The sequence below is a fragment of the Varanus komodoensis genome, unplaced genomic scaffold (assembly GCF_004798865.1).
Source record: "Varanus komodoensis strain SLA01 unplaced genomic scaffold, ASM479886v1 scaffold26, whole genome shotgun sequence".
Classification (NCBI taxonomy): Eukaryota; Metazoa; Chordata; class Lepidosauria; order Squamata; family Varanidae; genus Varanus; species Varanus komodoensis.
Genome location: NW_025335684.1, coordinates 15,237,788 through 15,258,498, shown reverse-complemented (window position 1 = coordinate 15,258,498; position 20,711 = coordinate 15,237,788). Strand labels below are relative to the sequence as shown.

Genomic DNA, 20,711 nt, shown 5'->3' with positions numbered 1-20,711 from the left:
GCCCGCGGGGGGCGGGCGGGGCTTCTCTGCGCCGGGCGGGCCAGGCCGGGCCGCCGTTCCCATCGTCCGCAGCCCGCGCGGCACCCCGCACCTCTCCGGCCGGCTGTCCCCCGGAGTTAGACTCTGTCCCATCATCCCGCGGCAGCGCTCCCGTTGCCCCTCCGGAGAAGTTGGGCTGCGACCCCCGGTGGTCTTAGCCAGCGCAGCCGGGCACTTAGGATGAGTTGACCGCAGCAGCCAGCGTCCCCTTTGGGCCTTCTGTCCGGGGCTGATAGGAGCTGTAATCCCAAAACACTCGAGCGCCCCGGGAGAAACCTGTGATCAGGTACTCTGGAGCTCCCGAACTTTTTCTCGGCCAGGGAAATGCCGCTAACCGTAATTAGGATGAACTTTCACATTCATGTGAATAGCAAAGTTATAGCGGTATTCCAGTGTTGTGATATGTCAGAGCGATGATCGGTCGTCCCGAACGCCGGGAAAGAACGACGAGACGTTCCGGGGGACCCTGGCGGTGCACCGATTTCTTATGGCCACAAAGTCCGCTTCCTTGGGCGCCCGGCTGCACTTGCGTGTGGACTCTGGTCCTCAAAATGCGCCCTGCAATGCACCTGCGAGCTGCCTCAAGGCTCTTGCTTGTGCTGTAAGAGAGAAATGTGGCCGGCTGGGAGTTGCAGGTAGTGCGAACCCCATTGCGCTTCATGCTGCCCCGCGCACGGTAACTGTGAACTGGGCGGTAGAGAGGAAGTGCACCGTTGCCCTGCTTCCATAGTGAGGCATCCTTGTTGTTTTTTGCTTAACATAATTATATGCCAGACGGTAAAAGAAACAAGCATAGCTTACTTAAGTTATTAAGCTCTTTATCATCACTGTGACAGTGACAGAATAATTGGTAAGTTGATCTAGTGATGTATTGTTTTATGACTTGTTATAAACCACCTCGGGGCTTGAAAAATTGGACACAGGATATTCTAAAATAAAATATTCCAGTTTCTGGGAATATATTCCTCTGTGGGCTTTCCCAGGATTCCCAGAAGTCGTTGTACATTAATGAATAATTGTGGTGGTGGTTGTGTTGTTTTGCAGGTGGTGAGTTGATCCCGCGGCATCAGATGAGTTGCTTTTTGGGTTTCTTCTAGCCTAAACGACCAATAGATATTAGCGCGTTGTCTGTGTGGGTTTGCAGGTGCGTGTGTGGCAGGCAAGCCAAGGGGGCCCGATCGCACCGCCGTGTATTTCTAAGATGCCTATCTCATGCCGAAGCTTTGAAACCATGAGAACCGTGAAAAAGAGAGGGAAAAATCATTAAAACGAGGCAGTCGCCTCTTCTAGAAAGCAACATGTTTGAGGCTCAGGGGTGTGTGCTTTATCATATCGACTCATTATTTCAATCGCTATTAATAGCAGTTACATTCAATGTTGTCCGTCGTTCCCGTTGGTGCTTGCCAGTCCTTGGGTGGCAGCCTCATGTCCGGAGCCCCTTTCTGCTTTTGAGAAACCCGGGTGTGGGGCCGAGCCTGGACGATGCTGGCACGGCCGGCCCCACATGTGCCCCACGGCTGCCCTTATTCGGTGCTGCATCTGCCCCACGGCTGTTTGTGGAACATCCAGCCCACGCCAGACTGTTCCCGGCCGGGCACTGGCTGATGCGTCTCGTTACACCGGCCGTGCGCTGTGCTCGCATCTTGTTATTCCCGCCGAGCACCCTGGGGAGCGATGCTGGCTTTAGCGCATGGCTAGCTGAGCAGCCACCGCGAGCCCATTTGCAGCAGAACAGACTGGCCACAACCAAGTCTGAGGAAAAGGCCCCACTGATTTCTGGGGAGGGGATTTTTTTTAAGTCTGTGCATAATTTCCCTTGCGGAAACGAGAGGAACTTTTAAAAGTGCTCAGCTTTTGACTGAGTTGTGCCCCGCATGCATGCGTGTGGCAAAGATCTGGGCGGGGGGGATCTTTGGACATGACTCCACGCTGGGCCTACAGTTCCCTGCGCAGACCATGTTGGAGCTGCCAGAAGCTTCTCTCTGACCTCCCTTAAGTTGCTTGCGCGCCTGCTCCCTGCTCCCATGGAGCACAGCTCGCAGCTGGCCACTCCGGTGGTCCCCTGCTCACGCACTTGTTGCTATGGCCAGGTGTCATTATCTGCTCACGGGGGGGTCTAGTGGGAGCCGTGTCCATCTCGCGTCCAGAGACACTGCTACTTATTAGTACTACTGTTATCTTTCATAGCGTCTTGGAGACGCTGACGTACATGGTGATCTGCAGCCAGAAGGGGCCGTTTCTGCTGCAGGCCGAGCTCTTTCTGTGTGGAGCTGAGCACAGGAAGGGGCTGAGGGCCGCATCTTTTGCTTCCCCACTGCGTACAGGGCAACCGATTTTCCATTCGCATCCCCTCCTTGGAAGACGAAAGTGGAGGAGAGGGTGTTGGCCAGAGGGCAGCGGGCCTCCTCGTAGCGAGAGCTGCCGGGCCTCCTGAACACCACTTGCCGAGTCCGTGGCGGATGAGGCTGGTCTGTTTCCCCGCTTCTCGGCGCTGAGCTGGGGAGGGGGCAAGTCCTCCCCCAGTCAGTCTGTGCTCAGAACAGCTCCAAGCCCCTCCAAAGCACGGCTGATGTCAGAAATAAGATTTGAGGCTTTCTTCCCTTTCCTCCACCCTCTCTGGGGCCAACTGGGACCGAAGCGCAGAAAAAGTGTGTGCTGCCCCCCACCCCCAGGTGGGGCCATGTGGACGTGGAAAGGCCGGTTCCCCCCACACACGTCTCTTCTGAGATTCACAGTCTGGGAAGGGAGGCCGGCCCCCGCTCCAGCGCGTCCCTGGCGAGCGGCTGAGCGCTCTGGGCGATGCCGCAGGGGAATGTGTTGCATCGGTGTTTCTCCTTGCCCACGGCCCTGGTGCTGCCGGGCGCTGGGACCACGGGGCTGAAGGAGCCCACGCGCTCGTGGCACAGGTAGCCTGTGCGCAGGCATGTCTGCATTGCTAGTAGATTGCCCCCGGCAGCCTTCCCAGCGCTGTTTCGGACCTCAGCACTCATCTGCCCCAGCCAGTGTGAGTCATGTTCCGAAATGTTGGGAGTTGTAGTGCACAACATCTGGAAAGCAGCAGGTTACAGAAGGCTGCCTGCCCAAGTCTGCGGCGTCCTCATGGCAGTAACGCTCTCCTTCGCCCTCCAGCGCAGCTCTTTCCGTGGAATATTTGTTTCTGGGTGCAGAGACGGCAGCTGAGGGTTTCTTCACTGTGGGGCATTTATTCAAGGCATGTGTTCTCGACTCTCTCGGGAGGCTTTCAGACTTCTAAATTTTAGCAAGCGGGGGATGTAAATAAAGCTGGGAAAGCAAAGCTCATGGCTTGTGTTGAGCTAAGGTGCAGATTGAGAAAGAATAAATAAAAGGTGTGAGCATTGTTGAAAAAAGCACAGTATTTCCTTTTTAAAGGCCCTTTGTCTGGAAAAGGGCTGTTTGGGGCACCCACATATGCAGGGGAGGGATTGTTCTGTGAGTTAGTAAAAAGTGCCCAGGTTTTGTCTTAATTTCATATATCGTGTATCTGTGCTCCATTGCAAAGAGTTAACGATGTGTGGAATATAAATTGCTCTTCATTAATTGTTCACAGTTCACTTTCCATTAAGCCCTCATCAGTTCCGGCAGGGCGCAGCATGTCCTTCCACCCCTAGCCCATCCTCCCTATACGCTCTGGGCTCCAGATGTTCTGGACATCAATGCCCATCAGCCCCAGCTCACATAGCAGGGGTTGGGGTGCTGGGCATTGGAGTCCTAAACATCTGGAGGGGCTGCAAGTCGCCCTTTGCCCTGCTGCACTTTGCTTGGCCAGCTTGCTGTGGAGAAGGAGGGGCGCTGCTCAGGTAAAGGGGGAAAGATTTGTTTAGCCCTGCCACCGTGGGGCAGAAAGCTGTGCCCTAGGGGCAACTAATCCCGGGAAGTCGGCCGCTTGCCCCAGCCCTCGTGGCAGCTTCGTTTCCTGGGTGCGGAGACGTCGGCGTGTTCGGCCGGCAGTTCCGGGTCGGGTGCCGTCCTGGCCAGAGGCCTTGCTGCCTTCGGTGGCGTGCCTCCCCCGAGCGTTGTGCGAGCCCCCCGAGAACAGCCGCCCCCCCAGAGCCGCCCTCTCGGGCAGGCCTGCGCGAGCCGCGAGGCCCTGTGCCACCTGAGCGCCCGACACGTGTCGCAGGCCGCGCCGCCTCCGTGGGGGTGGCGGCGCGCCCCTTCCCCAGCTGCCTCACGTTGCCGCTCTGGAAACGAGGCTTGTCTGCCGGGGGGGCGGGGGGGGGAGACGGCAGGGGCAAAGTCATTATAAAAGACATTCCTGGGAAGGTTCTGTAGAGGTAGTATAAAGAACATTTCTGAAACGCAGTGGTTGTCCTGGGTACAAATTAATAAGTGTGGATTTTCATACAGAGAGGCTTATTAATCCAGATGACAAGTTGCTTCAGAAAGGGCGCATGAAGGGGCAGAGAAAGGGCTGAGTGAGCTCTCCCTCTCCCTCTATGTTCCCGTTCGCGAGCTAAATGCTCCGACAGGCCTTTGAACAGCGGGCTGAGGGGCGCTTGCCTCTGCTTCAGGCAGCAGATCCCCGCCGGATTTGTGTCCGTGTACATCCAAGTTAAATTTTACATCGGATGTTGAAATGTCTCGCCTGAGGGACCATTTCTGTTTTCCTGTGCTTAGCAGGATGGCTTGGTTTCTGCCCCCTCTCATGTCTCCCCACAAGTATGTTGAAACGGGTCCTAAGTCTCCTCGCTACCCTGAAAAAACAACCAGGGCCTGTGTGCTCGGTTGCCGGGTGCCTCCATTTCTAAAACGGTTTCCCTTCAATGTGGCATCTGGAATGCGAAGGGGTATAATTGCAGCATCCAGGCCGATAGATCGCTGCTGGCTATATATAAAATAGGGAGCCGAGAGGCTCATGGCCAGGGGTTTGGGCTCGCATTCTTCTGCGCAAAACGCGGGGTGGCATTGCGGGGCTCAAGCCGTGCCAGAAGCGTGCCCCGCTCCCTTTCGAGGGTTTTTGTGACGCCTGTGCGCCTGTGGGGCCAGCCTCTGCCCTCCGGAGGTGCTGGACTGCAGTTCCCATCATTCCCAGCCAGCATGCCCTTGGCCAGTTGCCGTCCAGCTCTGCCAGAGGGCACTGAGTTGCAGAAACGCCCCCTTTTAGCCCGGTCAGGCTCACCCTGATAACAGTTTGGAGCGCACTGTGGAGGGCCGAGCGGGAGCACTGCAGAAAATGAGGGCAGCGGCTCGGGCGAGCGGGGCCTTCGCGAGGGGGCCTTCTGCGGCGCTTTCCGGTCAGCCTGCTTCCCATTTCGTGCTCCTTGTGGGGGTCCCTGCGCCGCTCACAAAGACGGCCTTCCCTCCAGAAACCCCCGAGCTGAAACCACCTGCATGTGAACAGCTGTGGAGCCCCACCATGTCCCTCACAATGCTGTGTACAAGCCCAGGTTTAAACAGAAACCTAGGTACTAGTCAGCAAAATGGTTCTGCGTGTTAAAAAAACACCACCAAAAGTTTTGGAAAACTCTAGCTTAAAAGCATTAAGCTGAAGCTGACGGAGCCAGACTTGAAGTTAAGCCAACATTTTTTCAGGTAGTATTTGGGTTCGAGCTGCGGAGAGGGTCAGCTGCAAGAATAGGGGGGAAAGCAGATTTCGAACAGCTTGGACAGCTGCTTTCTCAAGGATGTAATGGAAGATTCTTGGTGTTTCACTCTGGAGTGGTGGACATTGTTCAGCAAGAAGATTAGAGTTTGATTACTGGGGAATAGAGGGAGGAAATAATAAAAAGGGGCGGGGTGGCTCGTTTTCTGTCTCCCCAACAATATTTTATGCTGCTTTGGGCTTTGTCAGCATTTGGGCTTGCAAGAGAACTCGCCTGGTTTCACTGGAATGAACTCAAGGTTCGTTTTTTGGCAGGCTAGGCTAAAATAATCTTGCTGCCAGATATTCTTCAAAAAGCAAGAAGAAAAAAAAGGAAGGAAGAAAGATAGAAAGAAATTAAAAGACAGAAAGAGAAACACTGATGTGTGAGCAGTTCTGGCTCCCCTCTTGCGTCCTCGGTGGTCTGCAGGCCCCTCTCCTGTTCCCCGGGCCATCCTGCACGAGGGAGCCGAACCCTGCCTGAGTTCGCCTTCTGCCCTGTTTACTGTAAACGTGTGCCCATGTTGCGGAGTTGCCCCAGCAGCGCAGGGCTTAGCCTTCACTCCCGGTGCCTCAAGGGCGGCCTGCACGGCTTGCTGATGTCGGCAGCCCTGCTTTGGCCTTCGCAGCCCTCTGGCATCTGGGCCTGCCAGAGCCGGGCGAGCGGCCGGGAGTCGCGTGCTGCAGCCGTCCGGTGCTCGGGCAGGGGCGCGAGGGCCGTGCAGGTGGCCCCCCCACACGCACCGCTTCAAAGGTGGCGCACTGGGTCATGCCGCGCGTGGCACCCACAGCCACGAGCCCGCTGGCGTGGTGCCCGTCATTTGCACGGGGCAGCTCACTGGGGAGGGGGAGCTGAGGCGTGGTGGGGGGTAGCCGTGGCACCTTCTGCTTTTGCAGCTGCGTTTTGCCATGTGTGCTTCCAGATAGCTGGATGTGCCCTCGAGTCAGCTGCTGCCGTCTCCTCAGTGGTCTTCCTCTGATTCTCCTGCTCTGTCGCCCTGGGACACCCGATCAACACCCCCTTGAGCCCCTGCTCTGCAGAGGAGGGGGAAATCGTGTTTTAATTTCCTTTCCATGAAACATCCTCCTGTCCCAGAATTAATTAATGAGCTGCCGTGTTTAAACCAGTGCATCCACCCTTTCGGCTCTAGTCACAGTGAGACAACTGGGAGGACCGTGGCCAAGAGCGGCCAGGTGGGTTCCCCCAAAAGTCCTCCGTTCTTTTTTCTGTGATTCCGGGTTTTAGAAATACTAAGCCTCGCTCGGAGCCACAGGTGGCGAACAGAAACTGAGGAAGCCTCTTGCAAATTAGGAAATCCCCTCCGAGGAGGATGGGGAGGGGAAGCAGTGACTTCCTGGGGAGGCCGTCGTCCCTGCTGAGGCTCGAGAGATCCCGGAGAGGTTTGAGAGAGTCCCTCTCGCTGCATCCTCTTCAAAGGTGCGACCAGCTGCAGTCGGCATCATGGGGCCCACCCCCTTTTTGAACCATGCGTGCCACATGGGTCCACTGATCCGTGGAGAACAGTGATCTGAACCGTGGCTAGCAGTGATTCCTGGGCAGTGCAGGGTCTCCCATCCCCTGCTACCTGGTCCTTTGACCTGGAGATGCTCGAATGCAAACCTTGAAATTTTTGTATGCAAATGTATGCAGATGTTCTGCCCACAGAAATAGAGGCCTTCCTTGGCCCACCTTTTTTCTCTTTGGGCTGCTAACTCAATGGGCTTGAACTCTGGGCAGCTGCACACAGAAGAAAAAAGATCCATTGATGGACTTCACCCTTCCCACCCTGGGGCCTCCCGGTGCTCCTCCTGGGGGCTGTGGGAGTAGCCCAGTATGTCCGAGGGGCACTGAGTGGTGTGGGGAAACCTGATCCAAGGACAGACCCCCTGGAAATCCTTGGTAGCTACGTGGACCCTCCATGGAAACGCACAAGTGCTTCCCTTTATGCTCACTAGTCCAGAGACGAATTTGTTTTTCCCTGCAACTGTCTTGACAAACCTTTGAGGAAAACACACCTCTGGAGATAATGGCCCCTTCCCGAAGCCGTTGCATTGTTCTGCCCAGGGAGCTTTGGCCGCCCAGGGTCTCTCCTGCCAGGGGCAGCTCTTCCAGCTGGCACCTCGGCTGCTCCGGCACTTGGGTTCCCACCCCTCCTCCTGCGCTGGAAGCACAGCTTCAAGGAACGTTGGGGGGCACGGGGGTCGCGTCTGCTGCACACGTGCACCCCCTTTGCACACCCCCTGCTGCACCACCGCCTCGGTCGCCATGCATCAGTTGTGCTCTGTAAAGTGAGGGTGCACACCAGCCCCCCACGCAGCCCTCTGGCGTTCCCAGGTGGCCGCACCCTCCCTCAGCCTCCAGCCACCCTTGGGCGTTTTCCGGCTTGCCTGCAGGCTTGCTTCCTTTTGAGAAGGCCAGGCATAGGCACATGCAGGGCAGAATGTGCCCGCTTCTTGGCATCTCATCCCCTCCGCTTTCGCATCGCACTCCTCTCACCTCTGGATGCGGCCCGAGAGCGTCCCTGGAATGCAGCGCAGGTCAGAAGAGGTTCTGCACAGGTGAAGCCGTGGCCCGTCCCCCCTTTTCCCCTGCCTGGCATGAGTTATGAGTATGGCCAGCCCCGGTGTTTGACTGACGGGAAGACGCCAGCCTTCTCGCACCTTCGGAGCCATTTTTCCTGCTCCCCACCTTCTTCCCACGTCTCAAAATGTTCAACAACATGGCACCAAGCACCGCGCGCCGTCAGTGTTGATCAAAGGGCGTCCCTGTTTGTGGTTTTGTTCTTATTGGAAATCTTCTTGCCTCATAATTTCTACCATCATAATATTTTATATCCTTGTATTGTTTGTTGTAAAGTGCTTTGGGAGTCTATCAATAGGAAGTGATATATAGCCGTTTTGAACAGCAAGATCGGGTGAACGTCCATAAACACAGGAATGGCTGTGGCGGGATGGGCCTGGCCAACGCGAGGCAGAGGCCTTTGCGCGATTGCCTTTGAAAGCACAAGATGCACGGAGCGTTGCTTTAAAAGAGGGTGAAAAATTCCACCGATGATTTATGAGGCGACTTGGCCGTGAGTGCCGAAGGAATCCTGTTGAGCAGCCATATTGTTCCAGATCTCACAGTGCCGTCGTCAGGTCAATATTTTCCTTCGCAATCAGTGGGTTCTGAGCTCTTACTCACAGGACCTCTCTCGTGTTTTCATGGCACGAGGAGCCTCCCTGGGGCTCGCCCTGCTGCGCTCCGAGCCCCAGGCTGGGCGTGGGGGGGGGGCACATGCTGCGTGCCCCTGCGCCCGCCGTCGGGCTCTGAAGGCCGAATCCAGATCGGCTTGCAAAGGCGGCCTGGAAGCACAAGCTGGCTCAGCGTGCTTCTGCGGGCAGGTGGCACTCCTGGTCTCGGGTCTTGTATTCTGGGGCAGGCTTTTGTCCCTTCCTCCCCCTGCAGAAGCTTGTGCGGCGGGGGGGGGGGGCCACAGCAGTGGCGTGTCAGGGCTAGGCAGGAATGACCTTTGTCCTCGGCTGCCCCCCATTCCGCGTCCAGCACGGCCCCCTCGCCTCCGGAGCCATTTGGGAACGATGGAGGTGTGCCCCTTTGGGGGTGCAGCAGCCTCCCCGATGTGTCGGACTGCAACTCCCATCATCCCTAGCCAGGCTAGAAGGGTGTTTACATGCAGAAAGCCGGCGTGCGAATGCTGCACCATCAGGAGGCCAGTGTGCCCCGGGCAAGTCCCATGCCTCGCAGCTGCTCGCCCGCTTGGGCCCGCGTGCGCAGGAGAGTTAAAGCGCATGTCAGAGCTCAGCTATGCAGCGCGCTTGGCGCATCCTACGTGCACGCGTGTCCCTGCACGGCTTGTGTGCTCTAAGCGCTGTGGTTGCACTTGCTGAATGGCTAAAACCTCAAGTAGCACCGCAGAATTATGGTTTGAACTGTAAACTTCACCTCGGCTCCCATGAACACACACAAATCCCAAGTAATTGTGATAGTGGCGATTACCTCTGCTGTGATCTGAGTAAGCCGGGCTTCACGCTGTTGCGGTTAAGGGCTTACGAATGTTTTGTGTTTGTGATGAGGCCGGTGTGTGTGTGTGTGTGTGTACACCAAATAAGCCTCTGCCCACCAGCTGGTGTTTAACACATGAGCAACCGCGCTCTCGCCCTCCAGGCACAAATGTTTCAGAAGCGGCACCCTTCCCTTGCCTTTCGGAGAAGCCACAGTCCTTGCAGGAGACGAGAGCCGACTGCAGGCGCTTGATCCTGAGCCTGGTGGCCGCAAATCAGTCCAAGAAGGGGCTGCTCTGTGCCAGATTAAGCTCCCACGGCGAGAGATTACCATGTGCCATGCGAAGGCGCAAACACGGGTGCGCCGGGTCTGGCGCGCCTGCAGGAGCCGCGCACGAAGGGAAGTGGCCTGTTGGACAGCCGCTCCCATCATCTTCCAGCTGGTGGGTGATTGGAGTTGGTCAGCAGAGCACGAGGCCTCAGGCCGGAGTGGCCGAAGGGAGGTGGCGGGCGTTGCTCCCTCTGAGGGCCTCGGGGCTGGTGGTCCCTCCCCAAACCGTCACCCACCCTGGGAATGCCGCCAGTTCCCCAGAACGGGTCATCCCAGCCTGGAATGCCGCAGTCTTGATTTCCAGAGGAGCAAGTCAGGGTCCGGGGTGGGAAAAGCCACCCCACATACGCACTGGAAGCGCAGGAGAAGGGGAGGCGCCCAGGCGTTCTCCTTGGCTTTGCATTCCACGAATTTGTCCTTTGGACTCTGCCACGGGAAGGGGCACAGGGCCCTTCCTTCCTTATTGCATGATAGTATCAAAAATAAGTCTGATGCGAGCGATTTCGAAAAGTGCGACGGAATAGATATTAACAGGCTCGAATATTTATTTATTTGGGATTCTTATATGCAGTGTGTGTGTGTTTTTCATGCCTGCGAGTCACAAAATGGTACCTGCCCTTTCTCAGAAAGTAATTGGATAGATTGCTAAACATTGTTAAGCTTAATACGCCACATTGCAAGTAACATTTCCCTTGTATGTGTACAATAGCCATTATTTGAGGACAAGGCACGAACGTCATTTATATTGTCCGTTTGTCCTGATGCCCAGGTTGAGTATCGCAACCTGGGAAGGGAAGGAAAGGAGGAGTTTGTCCTGGCGGCTACTAATAGATCGTCCCCAGTAGAAGAGGTTTGATCATCATGTCCCGCCAGGGCAATTAATTTGTCCTTAGCGCAGTTTTTACGGGGATGAGAGCTTCTAGCCAGCCAGATGATTTTCGCCTTCCCTGCAGAGTGGCTAGATAAATACCTCTAAGCTGGGAGTGCTTTATTTTCAACCTGCATCTTGTGCATAAATTCATTGTATGACAGGAAATAATTTCCAAGAAGGCACAGAAGAGATTACCCGCCTTTCCTGGAAATATCTGTTGACAGAGGGATATGCTTAGCAGGTGTGGAAATTTGGTGGCACCTGCCTAATTTGTGATGGCCGGCAGCTTCGCGCAGGGAGCTTTTCTGGGAGTTGATGGGCCAGACATCCAAAATCTTGATACTACCGGGAACAGAGTTTCCTGATGAGCACAGCAGTTGGAGGATATGGAGGCAGATTGGAGGATGTGCATAAGAATCCTGGTCCTGAGTTGTTTACGGCTTTGTCAGCGAGGACTAAAGCCTTAAGCCGAGCCCAGCGGCATATCAGGTCGCAGCACAGCTCCCTCGGCCTACATGAAGCAGGCCGGTGATAAGACGCTCCCCTCACCAGCCTGGCCGAGGCACTCTGCAGCTTCTGGGCTGATCCTCGGGGCAGCTCCATGCAGAGCACGCGGTAGGTAGCACCTAGTCCCGGCTTGCGCTCGCAGGCACGGCTGTGAGAGGGAGTCAGGAAAACTTTCCGAAGCTTGGAATGGGAGCTGACAGAATTTCCGTTTGGAAACGGCCCCATCTGCCCGCTCGCTAGAAAACACTCCCAAAGACGGCTCATAAAAGTTTGCCACATTGGGTACCTGAGCAAATTTAGGCTTAGGACGTCTGTGGAAAGCAGGTAACGCCACCGAGATCGACTGGAAGTGGGTCACGCGCCTCGCAGGAGTGGGAGTGGGGAGGGCGAGGCCGTCTAGACAAATGTTCCCCAGCTGCTGAGCAGCCTTCTCGAGCCTGAATTTCCATCCAGGGCTCCCAGACAAGCTGCGCTGCGCTGCCCAGCAAGCCGTCGCATTGGGATGGCCGTGCCGGAGGCACCCTTCAGGCGCTCCCGGCCTGCACGGTCCCGCCTCGCGCGGGCGGGCTCCTCGGCGAGCGGCCTCTCGCTTTGCGGCTGGCCCGGAGCCCCAGCGTCAGGCCCGGACAGCCGGGGCCACACTGTTTAGCGGCGACTGCGGCCCTCGCGTTCCTGCCCCGCACTGCCGATCGATGGAGCGGGATCTCGTGCAAAGCACAGGTTGCTCCGCAGGACCCAGCAGTTTTGTTCCTGCCGCAGGTGGTGTTTCCCTTCCCGGCGGCATCCAGACTGGGGGGAGCTGATCGCTCGTTGCCCCGTCCCCTTAGCTCAGGCACCGCTTCCCAGGTGTTTGGCCCCGCGGCTGAGCGTGAAAGGTCGCGTCTGGCGGGGGCCGGACTCGTGCGGTGCGTGCGGGACCGCCGTTGTCCCGGTGGCATCGGGCTGACACCCTGACAGGCCTTTCGAGCGCGTTATCTGACCCTCCCGGGGAGGAGGATCATCGTCACCACCGTCTCCATCGTCGCCATCCTCTCCATTGTGCCCCTTTTTCTATAAAAGCCGCTAAGGCAGTGCTCAACAGTTGAAAACACCTCTGTCTCGTCTGTGCTCAGCCTCCGTTTATTCTCCCTCTTGCGGCTCATTCCTGAATCTCGGCAACATTCAAGGCTCTTCCCGCGAGGTGACAGAGGGCACTCAAATGGGTTCTTGCAGCAGGTACCCATAATTCTGGTCACTCTCGGAGCAGCACGGACAGGCGGCCAAACAGGAGCCCCCAGACGCGAGTGCTTTTGACTTTCGTGCATGCCTGCTGGTGCTTGTAGAACAAGAGGTGGAACCAGGTTTGGGGGCGAAACGGCTGTGGGAGGGTGGGTGGGTGGGTGTGTGGGGCCTGACCCAGCCTTCATTCCTGGCTAATGTGGCGGCTGGAGCTGAGAGGCAGCTCATGCTCATGCGTTTGGTTCTCTCTTTCTCTCTCCTTCTCAGTGTGTAACAGCATCGACATCCGCAACAACCTGACCCTTTTTAGCTTGCTGGAGAACTGCACCGTGATTGAGGGACATTTGCAGATCTTGCTGCTGTTCAAAACCAAGACTGAGGACTTCCAGGACCTCAGCTTCCCCATGCTGACCATGATCACAGACTACCTGCTGATGTTCCGGGTCTACGGCCTGGAGAGCCTCAAGAAGCTCTTCCCCAACCTCACCGTCATCCGCGGGTCCCGCCTCTTCTTCAACTACGCCCTGGTCATCTTCGAGATGGTCCACCTGAAGGAGATCGGCCTCTACAACCTGATGAACATCACCCGCGGGGCCGTGCGCATCGAGAAGAACGATGAGCTCTGCTACCTGTCCACGATCGACTGGTCCCGCATCTTGGACGCCGTGGAGGACAACTACATCGTGGCCAACAAGGACGACAAGGAGGAGTGCGGAGACGTGTGCCCGGGCATCGTGCTGGGCAAGGGCAGCTGCCCGCCCACCGTGATCAACGGGATCTTCATTGAGCGCTGCTGGACGTACGAGCACTGCCAGAGAGGTAGGCCGGGGGAGGGCTGGGGCCGCTGGCGCCGGCGCTGGCGCAGGCGAGGCGAGGCGTCCCTTCCCCGTCCCCAGAGGCCCGCTCCCCATGCCACCCCTGGCCTCGCCACCGTGGTGCGGACCGCTGGCCGGCTGATTCAGTCGCCTGGCCCAGCTTCCAGGTGGCGGTCCCCCTTCCAAAAGGCGGGCCCGCTCCCCCACAGCCCAGTTTCTGCTCGGAGAGCGCTCTGCCGAGCTGCGCTGGCCCTTTGCCCTGACCTCGCCTGCCCAGGGCGCTGCTTCAGCAGCCTCCCTGGCTCCCGGCCTGGCGCATCCTGCTGAAAAGCTTGTTCTGTGGCCTAGTTAACCAGGCAGCATAACAGGCTGCTCCTGAACGGTTCTGGTGAGATAGCTGGACTGAAGAAAGGGGTTTTCAGCCGGAGCACGTGGGAAACTGGGTTTGTGCCTGCTCCGCCATACAGAGTGCTCGCTTCCACTTCCAGAATGAATAATTTGGTCACTGGTTCCAGTTAGTGGTTCATAGCATGACAGCCCGACAATGGGCCACGGCTGCCTTTGGAAGCCAGAGGGGCCGCCTCTCCCAGCACTGCCGTTTCCGCCAGTACAAGTGCCGATTTGGATTTTCTGATCCATTACCTCTGAGTCCGGCGCATTTGGGAAGCACCGTTAATGTGCTGGACCCAGGGGTGGGGCAGAGGACCGCTACTTCCACGCCCGGCGCTTGCGGCCAGGAGTGCTGCCGAGGGGAGTCGTCGCTGCCGGAAGAAAGCGAGGCTGAGCGGAGGGACCGGGGCGTGGCTCGGTGGCACAGCTGACTCCGATCCGCTGCCCTCCAGCTGTGATGAGGCTGCCCCAGTGCGACACATCTGGAGAGTGCCGGATTGCGGAAAGCACGGCTCCTTGTCTTCCGTTCCATTTCCCCGCCTGAGTCTTCTGGGGGCAAGGCTGGTGCCTTGCGGTGGGGCGGTCCTCTGCGTGCGGGTGGCCCCCGGCTCAGCCCCGCCGTCCTCTGCCGGGGGTAGGCGATGGGAAGGCCTCTGCCAGAGGACCCGAGGCCGAGGGGCAAAGAGCCGCGGTGAGTCACTCGGAGGGGCTGGGCTAGATGAACAAACACTCCGTCTGATACCGAGCCAACTTCCCGTGTTCCTAAGCACCAGGGGAGAGCCCAGCTGGCACTCCCGGCCCACAGGCTGTTGCCCCGTGGCTCCTCCCCTGCTCGCGAGGTGGGCGGCGCACCTGGGCGCTCTGGGTGTGGACCCCGCCTCTCCCGAATGGCACCCTAGCCGGGAGCCGGAGGGCTGTCGGGGTGCGTGACTATCGCAGACAAACCCAGTGCCGGTGGCTGTGTGCGCATGTCCGTTCTTCAGCCCAAGCCCGGGCGGTGCATCACAGTGCATGGGTTGTGCTTGTGTGTGCACACAGTTTATCGCAAAGGCGTTATCACGCAGGCCATTTGAAATCCCTTGTCAGTGTTTTGGGCTGGCTGGAAGAGAGAAAACAAAGGCTCTGGTTTTGATTGCTTGCTAAACTCATTCTCGAGTTTACTTCACAGCCAAGGTGCCCTGTCACGTCCCTCCTTTCCACTGGTTTTACAAGACCAAACATTGAGGGAGGCAGCTCTTAGAGTCAACACACCTCTTGGAAAACTAGCCTGACAAACCCTCTCTACCTTTGCCGACTCTCTCCAGGTACGCTCGCCTGCCAGTTTCCAAAGGTGTTTAGTGTACATATACCTCCTCAGGGGAAGTATATTACACATGATAGGATGGAGGTGTGACAGAGCCCAGTGGCAGAGCCCCGCTAGGTGAGAGCCCCGGCAGCCTCTCCAGGTGCGGCCGTGACAACTCCTGCCTAAAACCCGAAGGAGATTTGCCTGCCAAGCCATTCCTGCAGTTCAGTCTGACTCTGCAAAGCAGCTTCCCTCTGTGAAAGCACATGCTATTTTTTATTACTCTGCTTTTAAATCACGGCTTTCCTGCGAGAAACCCCAAGTACCTCTCACGACTCTCCTCCTCGCAACAGCAACCCTGTGAGGTAGGCCAGGCGGAGTGAGAGGCCGTGACTGGCCAGGGCGGGCTCTGAGCTGCACAGCCCCTCTTTGGTGCCCACGTCTTTCTGCTCGGACACCCATTTTTCAGAAGGCAGCCTCTGCGCCTTCTCAGGACAAAGGGGAGCCGGCCGGGCTCTGCAGGCATCACGCTGGAGATGCGCAAGTCACGACCTGAGGCAGACGCTTTTCGGTTTGCTTCAGGATTTACTGAGCTTGTGCCTTCCAGATCAAACACAGACTTGAGGCAGGATTATTTTCTGACATCCCCCCTCCCCCCCATGCATTTGGTTGCATGGGTACATTTGAAAAATGCTCCATTTGAAAACGTGAAAATGTGCCATTTGAAACTGCTGACAAATATGCTTTTATCAATGTGGGAAGAATGTGTACCTTGCAAAGGTGTGTCCTCTAGAGGCGAGCACTCCAAAAAATGCGCACAAACAGAGGCACGGATTTCCAGATGAGAAGGAAAAGTCAAAGCTGGGGATGGAAACCAGAGAGGGTGAGTTTTGCTGATCCACACACCCCTGCGTGGAAGGGGCTTGGCAGGCAGAGTTCTAGGCGTGGGCACGACCCCTTTGCAGAAGGTATCTTTCTCCTTCCTCGGCTTCTCAGAAGTCCTGACAGTGTTGCAGGTGGGTGCCCAGCCAGGTGCCTCCAGCCAGGTGCCGTGAAGCCCTGTGGGCAGGGGGCCACCCCCTGCTGAAGCCGGTCCCTTCGCTGTCCAGCCCAACAGACAAAAGAGACAAATTGCTGCCCTGCCTTTACCTTTGGCAAAAAAACCCCCCCCCCCCCCGCTTTGTTGCCTCGCAACAGTATTTTTGTATTGCTTTCCCCCAGTCCAGCCCCAAACCTTCACTGGAAGAAGCCGTTTCTGCTCCCAGAATTTAGAATGGCCGCCCGGTTTGCCAGCCTCAGGTGCTCCTGTTCCGAAGCTGTTTCTCTGTGAGGCCTTTCTCAGCTGTTGGCCTGCAGTGCCGGCCACACGCTGGATTCACAGCTGAGGGAGGGAGAGGCTGGGAAGACGGGGCGAGTGGGAAGCGCTGGACTTCTGCAGAAAGTTGAACTCCGGAGGCTGCTCCCCTTGGCATTTTGGGGCTCCCTGGATGGGGTCTGCACACAGCCCTGGCCCATGGCTCCTTCAGCCTTGGGCTGCCTCTGCAGACTTTGTGCTCCCTCTTCTCTGTCCCCACGTCGGTCGTTTCCCTTCCTCTGCCCCCGCTGCCTCGGTGGCACAGGAGAACTTGCAGAGGCGGCCGCCCCTTTTTCACGGCTCTTGCTTCCCACTTCCGTAACCCACCAGAACAACCCACGAACAACCCCTGACTCTGGGTTCTTGCACATCACGACAATCCAGGCTTCACAGCAAAGCAGCAAAGTGGGTTGAGCTCTCTGGATTGTCCATGGTTAGTGATGCTGTGTTTGCAGCTGTGTTTGCACATCACAGCAAGCCAGAATTTGAGATTCTGTACTGCGGGTTATCAGGCCTTCTCCGATCCGGGCAAGAGCCCCTTGCCTGACGGCACTATAAAAGTTCCTTGCATTTCTACCAAGCCTTGCCTTGACGAAAGTGGCAAAGTTCAGGGGGTGTGTGTGTGGGAAACTCTGTCCCATGAAGTTTACTTAGGTAGAAATACTGCTTAGCAACCGTTTCCTGTGACTTGTTCATTTTTAAATGTCCTGGGAATTTCTGCAGTCATGAGCCGTTCCTTCACTGCATGCTGCTTTCCTCTCCCACTTCCCCCTTACCAGATGGGAAACTGATCCTAAAGTTAGCTCGGAATTAACTCGGCCCAGCCGCAAGGGTGTGATATTTCTCAGTGCGTTTGAAATAGACACAAAGAACGACTTCCCGCTGCTGCTGCGAGAGGAAGAGAAAGCGTGTTTTATTTGTATGTTGAGCTTATGAATGGCAGATGAAAGGGCAGCACCTGAGAATCGCACCCATCATTCATTTCTCAGACTAGCCAGGGATGAGCCTGGTCCCGGGCCGGCTGCCCGGGCTGCCCGGTACTTTGCCTGGAAGGGTTGGAAGGAACAAGCCGTGCTCACTGGAAGCGGCAGTGCTGGGTGGGGAGAGGCGGGAGGGGTAGACCCCCTTCTCTCTCAGCGTGCATGGATGGGCACCTGAAGTTAGTTTTAATGAGGCTTCCTTAGCATTTGAAGTCAGAAGCACTCGACAAAGGATTGGTGTTCTGGAGATTAGCACCTGTTAAATGTGAAGCGTAAATCCTTCCCTACACCAAGGACAGTTGCTTTGGGAGGCTGCCTGATGCCTGAATTATGTGATGTTCCAGATATTTTGACCAGAACTCCCATCAGGGTCATCATGGCTGATGGTGAGAGATGATGCAAGTTGGAGATCAAAACTGAGAGGCCATAAGCTTAGAACACTTATCTGATTAGTACTCCGTAAAAAGCAGAACAAAAAAGGTACTCCAGCTTGTTTTTCTCGTCGAAATATACCATGAGTATTTTGACCTGCATGCTGAGGAGGGATCAAGCACACTTAAAGTCCATTAACTGATCTGCTTTTCGGTGGGATTCTGAATTACCTGGAAAAGGCTTATTGCAAAATGGAGAATGTGCAGTGCACTTAATATTGTATTAGTGTTCAGCCTTGCTTCTCACTAACGAGCTTATGCAATGGAAAATTTTCCACAGCACAAGAGAGCACTGGAAACCTTTCTGTAGATCTTCCAATGCACATCACTTCCAGACCCCAGGGGCAATTAGGACCATGGGATGGAGCACTCCTTCCTTGGCTGCTTGGAGGAGGGGGACGGGGACCCCTGACTTCTGGACTGTCCTCAGTCTGCCTTGCAAAAACCACAGAAGTGGAAGCGGGGAGGCTGGGATCCCCTCCAGCAGAACCCTCCGCTCTTCTGCTGCCTCCAGGGAAGCCTTTTGCTTCGGCCGCTTTCTTCTGGGGCCGCCCAAGCACGGTGCGCAGCAAACTGCCCACGAGGTCACCGAACGGCGGCCCATGCGCAGACACCTTGCAGAGCAGAACGGGGCCCAGCGCCTCCCATTCAGGTGCGGCGATCGCCATTCAGGGACGGCATCGGTCACTGTCTGCTTCCAGGCCCTCTTCAGGGTCACCTTGGATCGGGGTGCAGCCCTCTCCAGCCTACCTGAGCGGGCGCCCTCTCTCTCCACAGGGGCCAAGGGCCGTGAATCACACCTTCATCCTTAATTTTCGGAAGGCAGATGCAGCCCAGGGCTTCAGGGAAAGCAAGCAAGACCACCTTTTCGGTGGTCGCCTGAGCTGTGTGGTTCTCCCCCTTGTCGTGGCCTCCCCCATTCACGGTGCCGGAAGGGCCTTTCTCTCCTTCTCTCGTGCTGGGCCGTGACCAGGCCCGCCTTCGAGGCCGCGTTGATCTCCGTTGCGTGGCTTCGCGTGCCGTGGCCCGGCGTGCCTGCACTCACCACGGGAGCAGCTTGCGGCCTGCTTCCCCCTCCGCAGTCTCTGCAGTATCATGCCCACCTTGCGTCTTTCCGCTCACACGCTGTGATCGCTTTGAACTGCTCTGGAACGCACTGCGGCCTCTCGCTCCGGAACTCCGCCGGGATTTTGGCCGTGTGGCCATGCCGGGGGTGCTCAGCTCCGATGGAGGCTCTGTGAGTGGCAGCGCAGGGCGGCGGTGGCCGGAGGCCGGCGAGGCAGACTTCTCCAAGCGGCCATGCGGCGTGCGCAGAGCGGCTGGGGGACACAAGCCCATGAGCCATGGCAGGAGGAGAGGAGTCGAACGCGGCAGAGAGACTCCCCGGCGCCAGTGCCCGGGAGCATCAGGCGCTGAATGCACCATGCTGCGGGGGGGCAGCGGTGAGGAGGGCTGCCCAGGCGACGGCCTGGCACCTCCAGCTGGCCCGGGTGGCCAGGCCCTGATCTTGTTTCTCTGGATGGCTCAGCCCACGAGCCTCTTTGCCCTGAAGCCCTCCAGTCCGTGCGCGGCTTTGCCCTGTGCCCCACGAGGAGCTGCCGGCGACAGGCCCCTGATCCAGGGTGGCCACTTCGGTTCCAGGGAGAACGGCTCGGCAGGATGAGACGCTTCGTCGTCCGTGGCCCGAAGAGCGGCCCTGTCAGCCCCGGTGGACCGGCAGGAGACGCCCCTGCCAGGTCCCGGTAACACACGGCTGGGAGCGATGGCCCAGGCAGCCCTCCGGTTCGATCTGGCACTCCGATTCCCCACGGACGCGCATGCCTCTTCCCCAGCCGTTCTGTGCTTCCGGGGCTTCCGCCCGGCTCTTGCTCCGTTCCGAACGGGCCAAGCGCGAGGGCCGAAACGTGCTGGGTGGGCTTCGTGCTGTGGCTCCCCCACTTTGCCCACAGCTCCCCCCCCGGCTGGAACATGATCCTCTGGAAGGCGCGGCACTGCATGCACGCGAGGCCTGCGTGTGCCGGGCAGCGAGAGGCTCCTTCCGGGGGCAGGTCAAGGAGGCACCCCCCGCGCCCCCGCAGCGGCAATGCTGTTGCCGACGGCCAGGCGAGGGCTCCACGGAGGGGCTTTCCTGCGAAGCCAGGCCCGTGGGCCGGGGCCTCCCCGAAGACTCCTTCTGAGCTACGTAGACCTTGCTGGCAGATGTAGCTGCGTGCCTGGAAGAGTATTTGGTGGTGGCTCCGCTTTTACGAGACGTGTTCCCGGCCGCTCTGGCCCGGGTGGCCTCTGGGCAGCATCCACCCGGGCAGGTGCAGCAGCCTCACCCAGCCTTGGGCTGCCTGCCGCCCCTTCCGAGCGGCGCACACAGCACCTTCTGCCCTGTGCCGCCCGTGGGGCAGCCGAACCGGCTCCGGCGCTCGCTCCCGAGGTCCGGCTCAGGCACAGTGCACCAGATGTTTTCCTGCAATCCTCCCTGGCGCTCCCCAGGACCCAGAAGGATGAACACAGGGCAAAGTCCTTCTTGCCAGCTTTTCAGAATGCGACGAGTGGAACGGAATAAAAGGACCCCCCCGCCCGCCCCAGTTCCTCAAGGGGAACCACATGAGGGGGGGAAGGACAAAAACGCTGCTTTCTTGGAAGTGCTAAAGCAGGATAAATTAATGAACCGCTGAAATTCCAAAGGTTCTGGAACACCCGTGGTTACAAAGTCTTTCACGTGCTGCGGTTTTGCAATCGCGTTGCGTAAGACGAGTCGAGTGCTTCCCTGGCTCCCTCATGTTGTGTTTCCAGCCGATGCTGTTGCAGGAGCGGCAGCTGCCTAGAAGCACGGCCGAAGCCCCGGCCTCGATCCCCTGTGCTTGCGCAGGGCAGCGAGAGATTGGGGGCCCT

At 57.7% G+C, this 20,711-nt stretch overlaps 1 protein-coding gene across 1 annotated transcript in view; it reads left to right on the top strand.

Annotated features, from left to right (window-relative positions):
• Positions 1-11,345: 11,345 nt before the first annotated feature.
• The window catches only part of INSR (insulin receptor), a 38,800-nt gene continuing 29,434 nt past the window's right edge, over positions 11,346-20,711 (top strand). The window contains exons 1-2 of the mRNA XM_044433682.1: positions 11,346-11,460; positions 12,838-13,389. Coding sequence (XP_044289617.1) covers positions 11,361-11,460; positions 12,838-13,389 — 652 coding nt within the window. The 5' untranslated portion in view covers positions 11,346-11,360. The remainder of the gene's footprint in view (positions 11,461-12,837; positions 13,390-20,711) is intronic.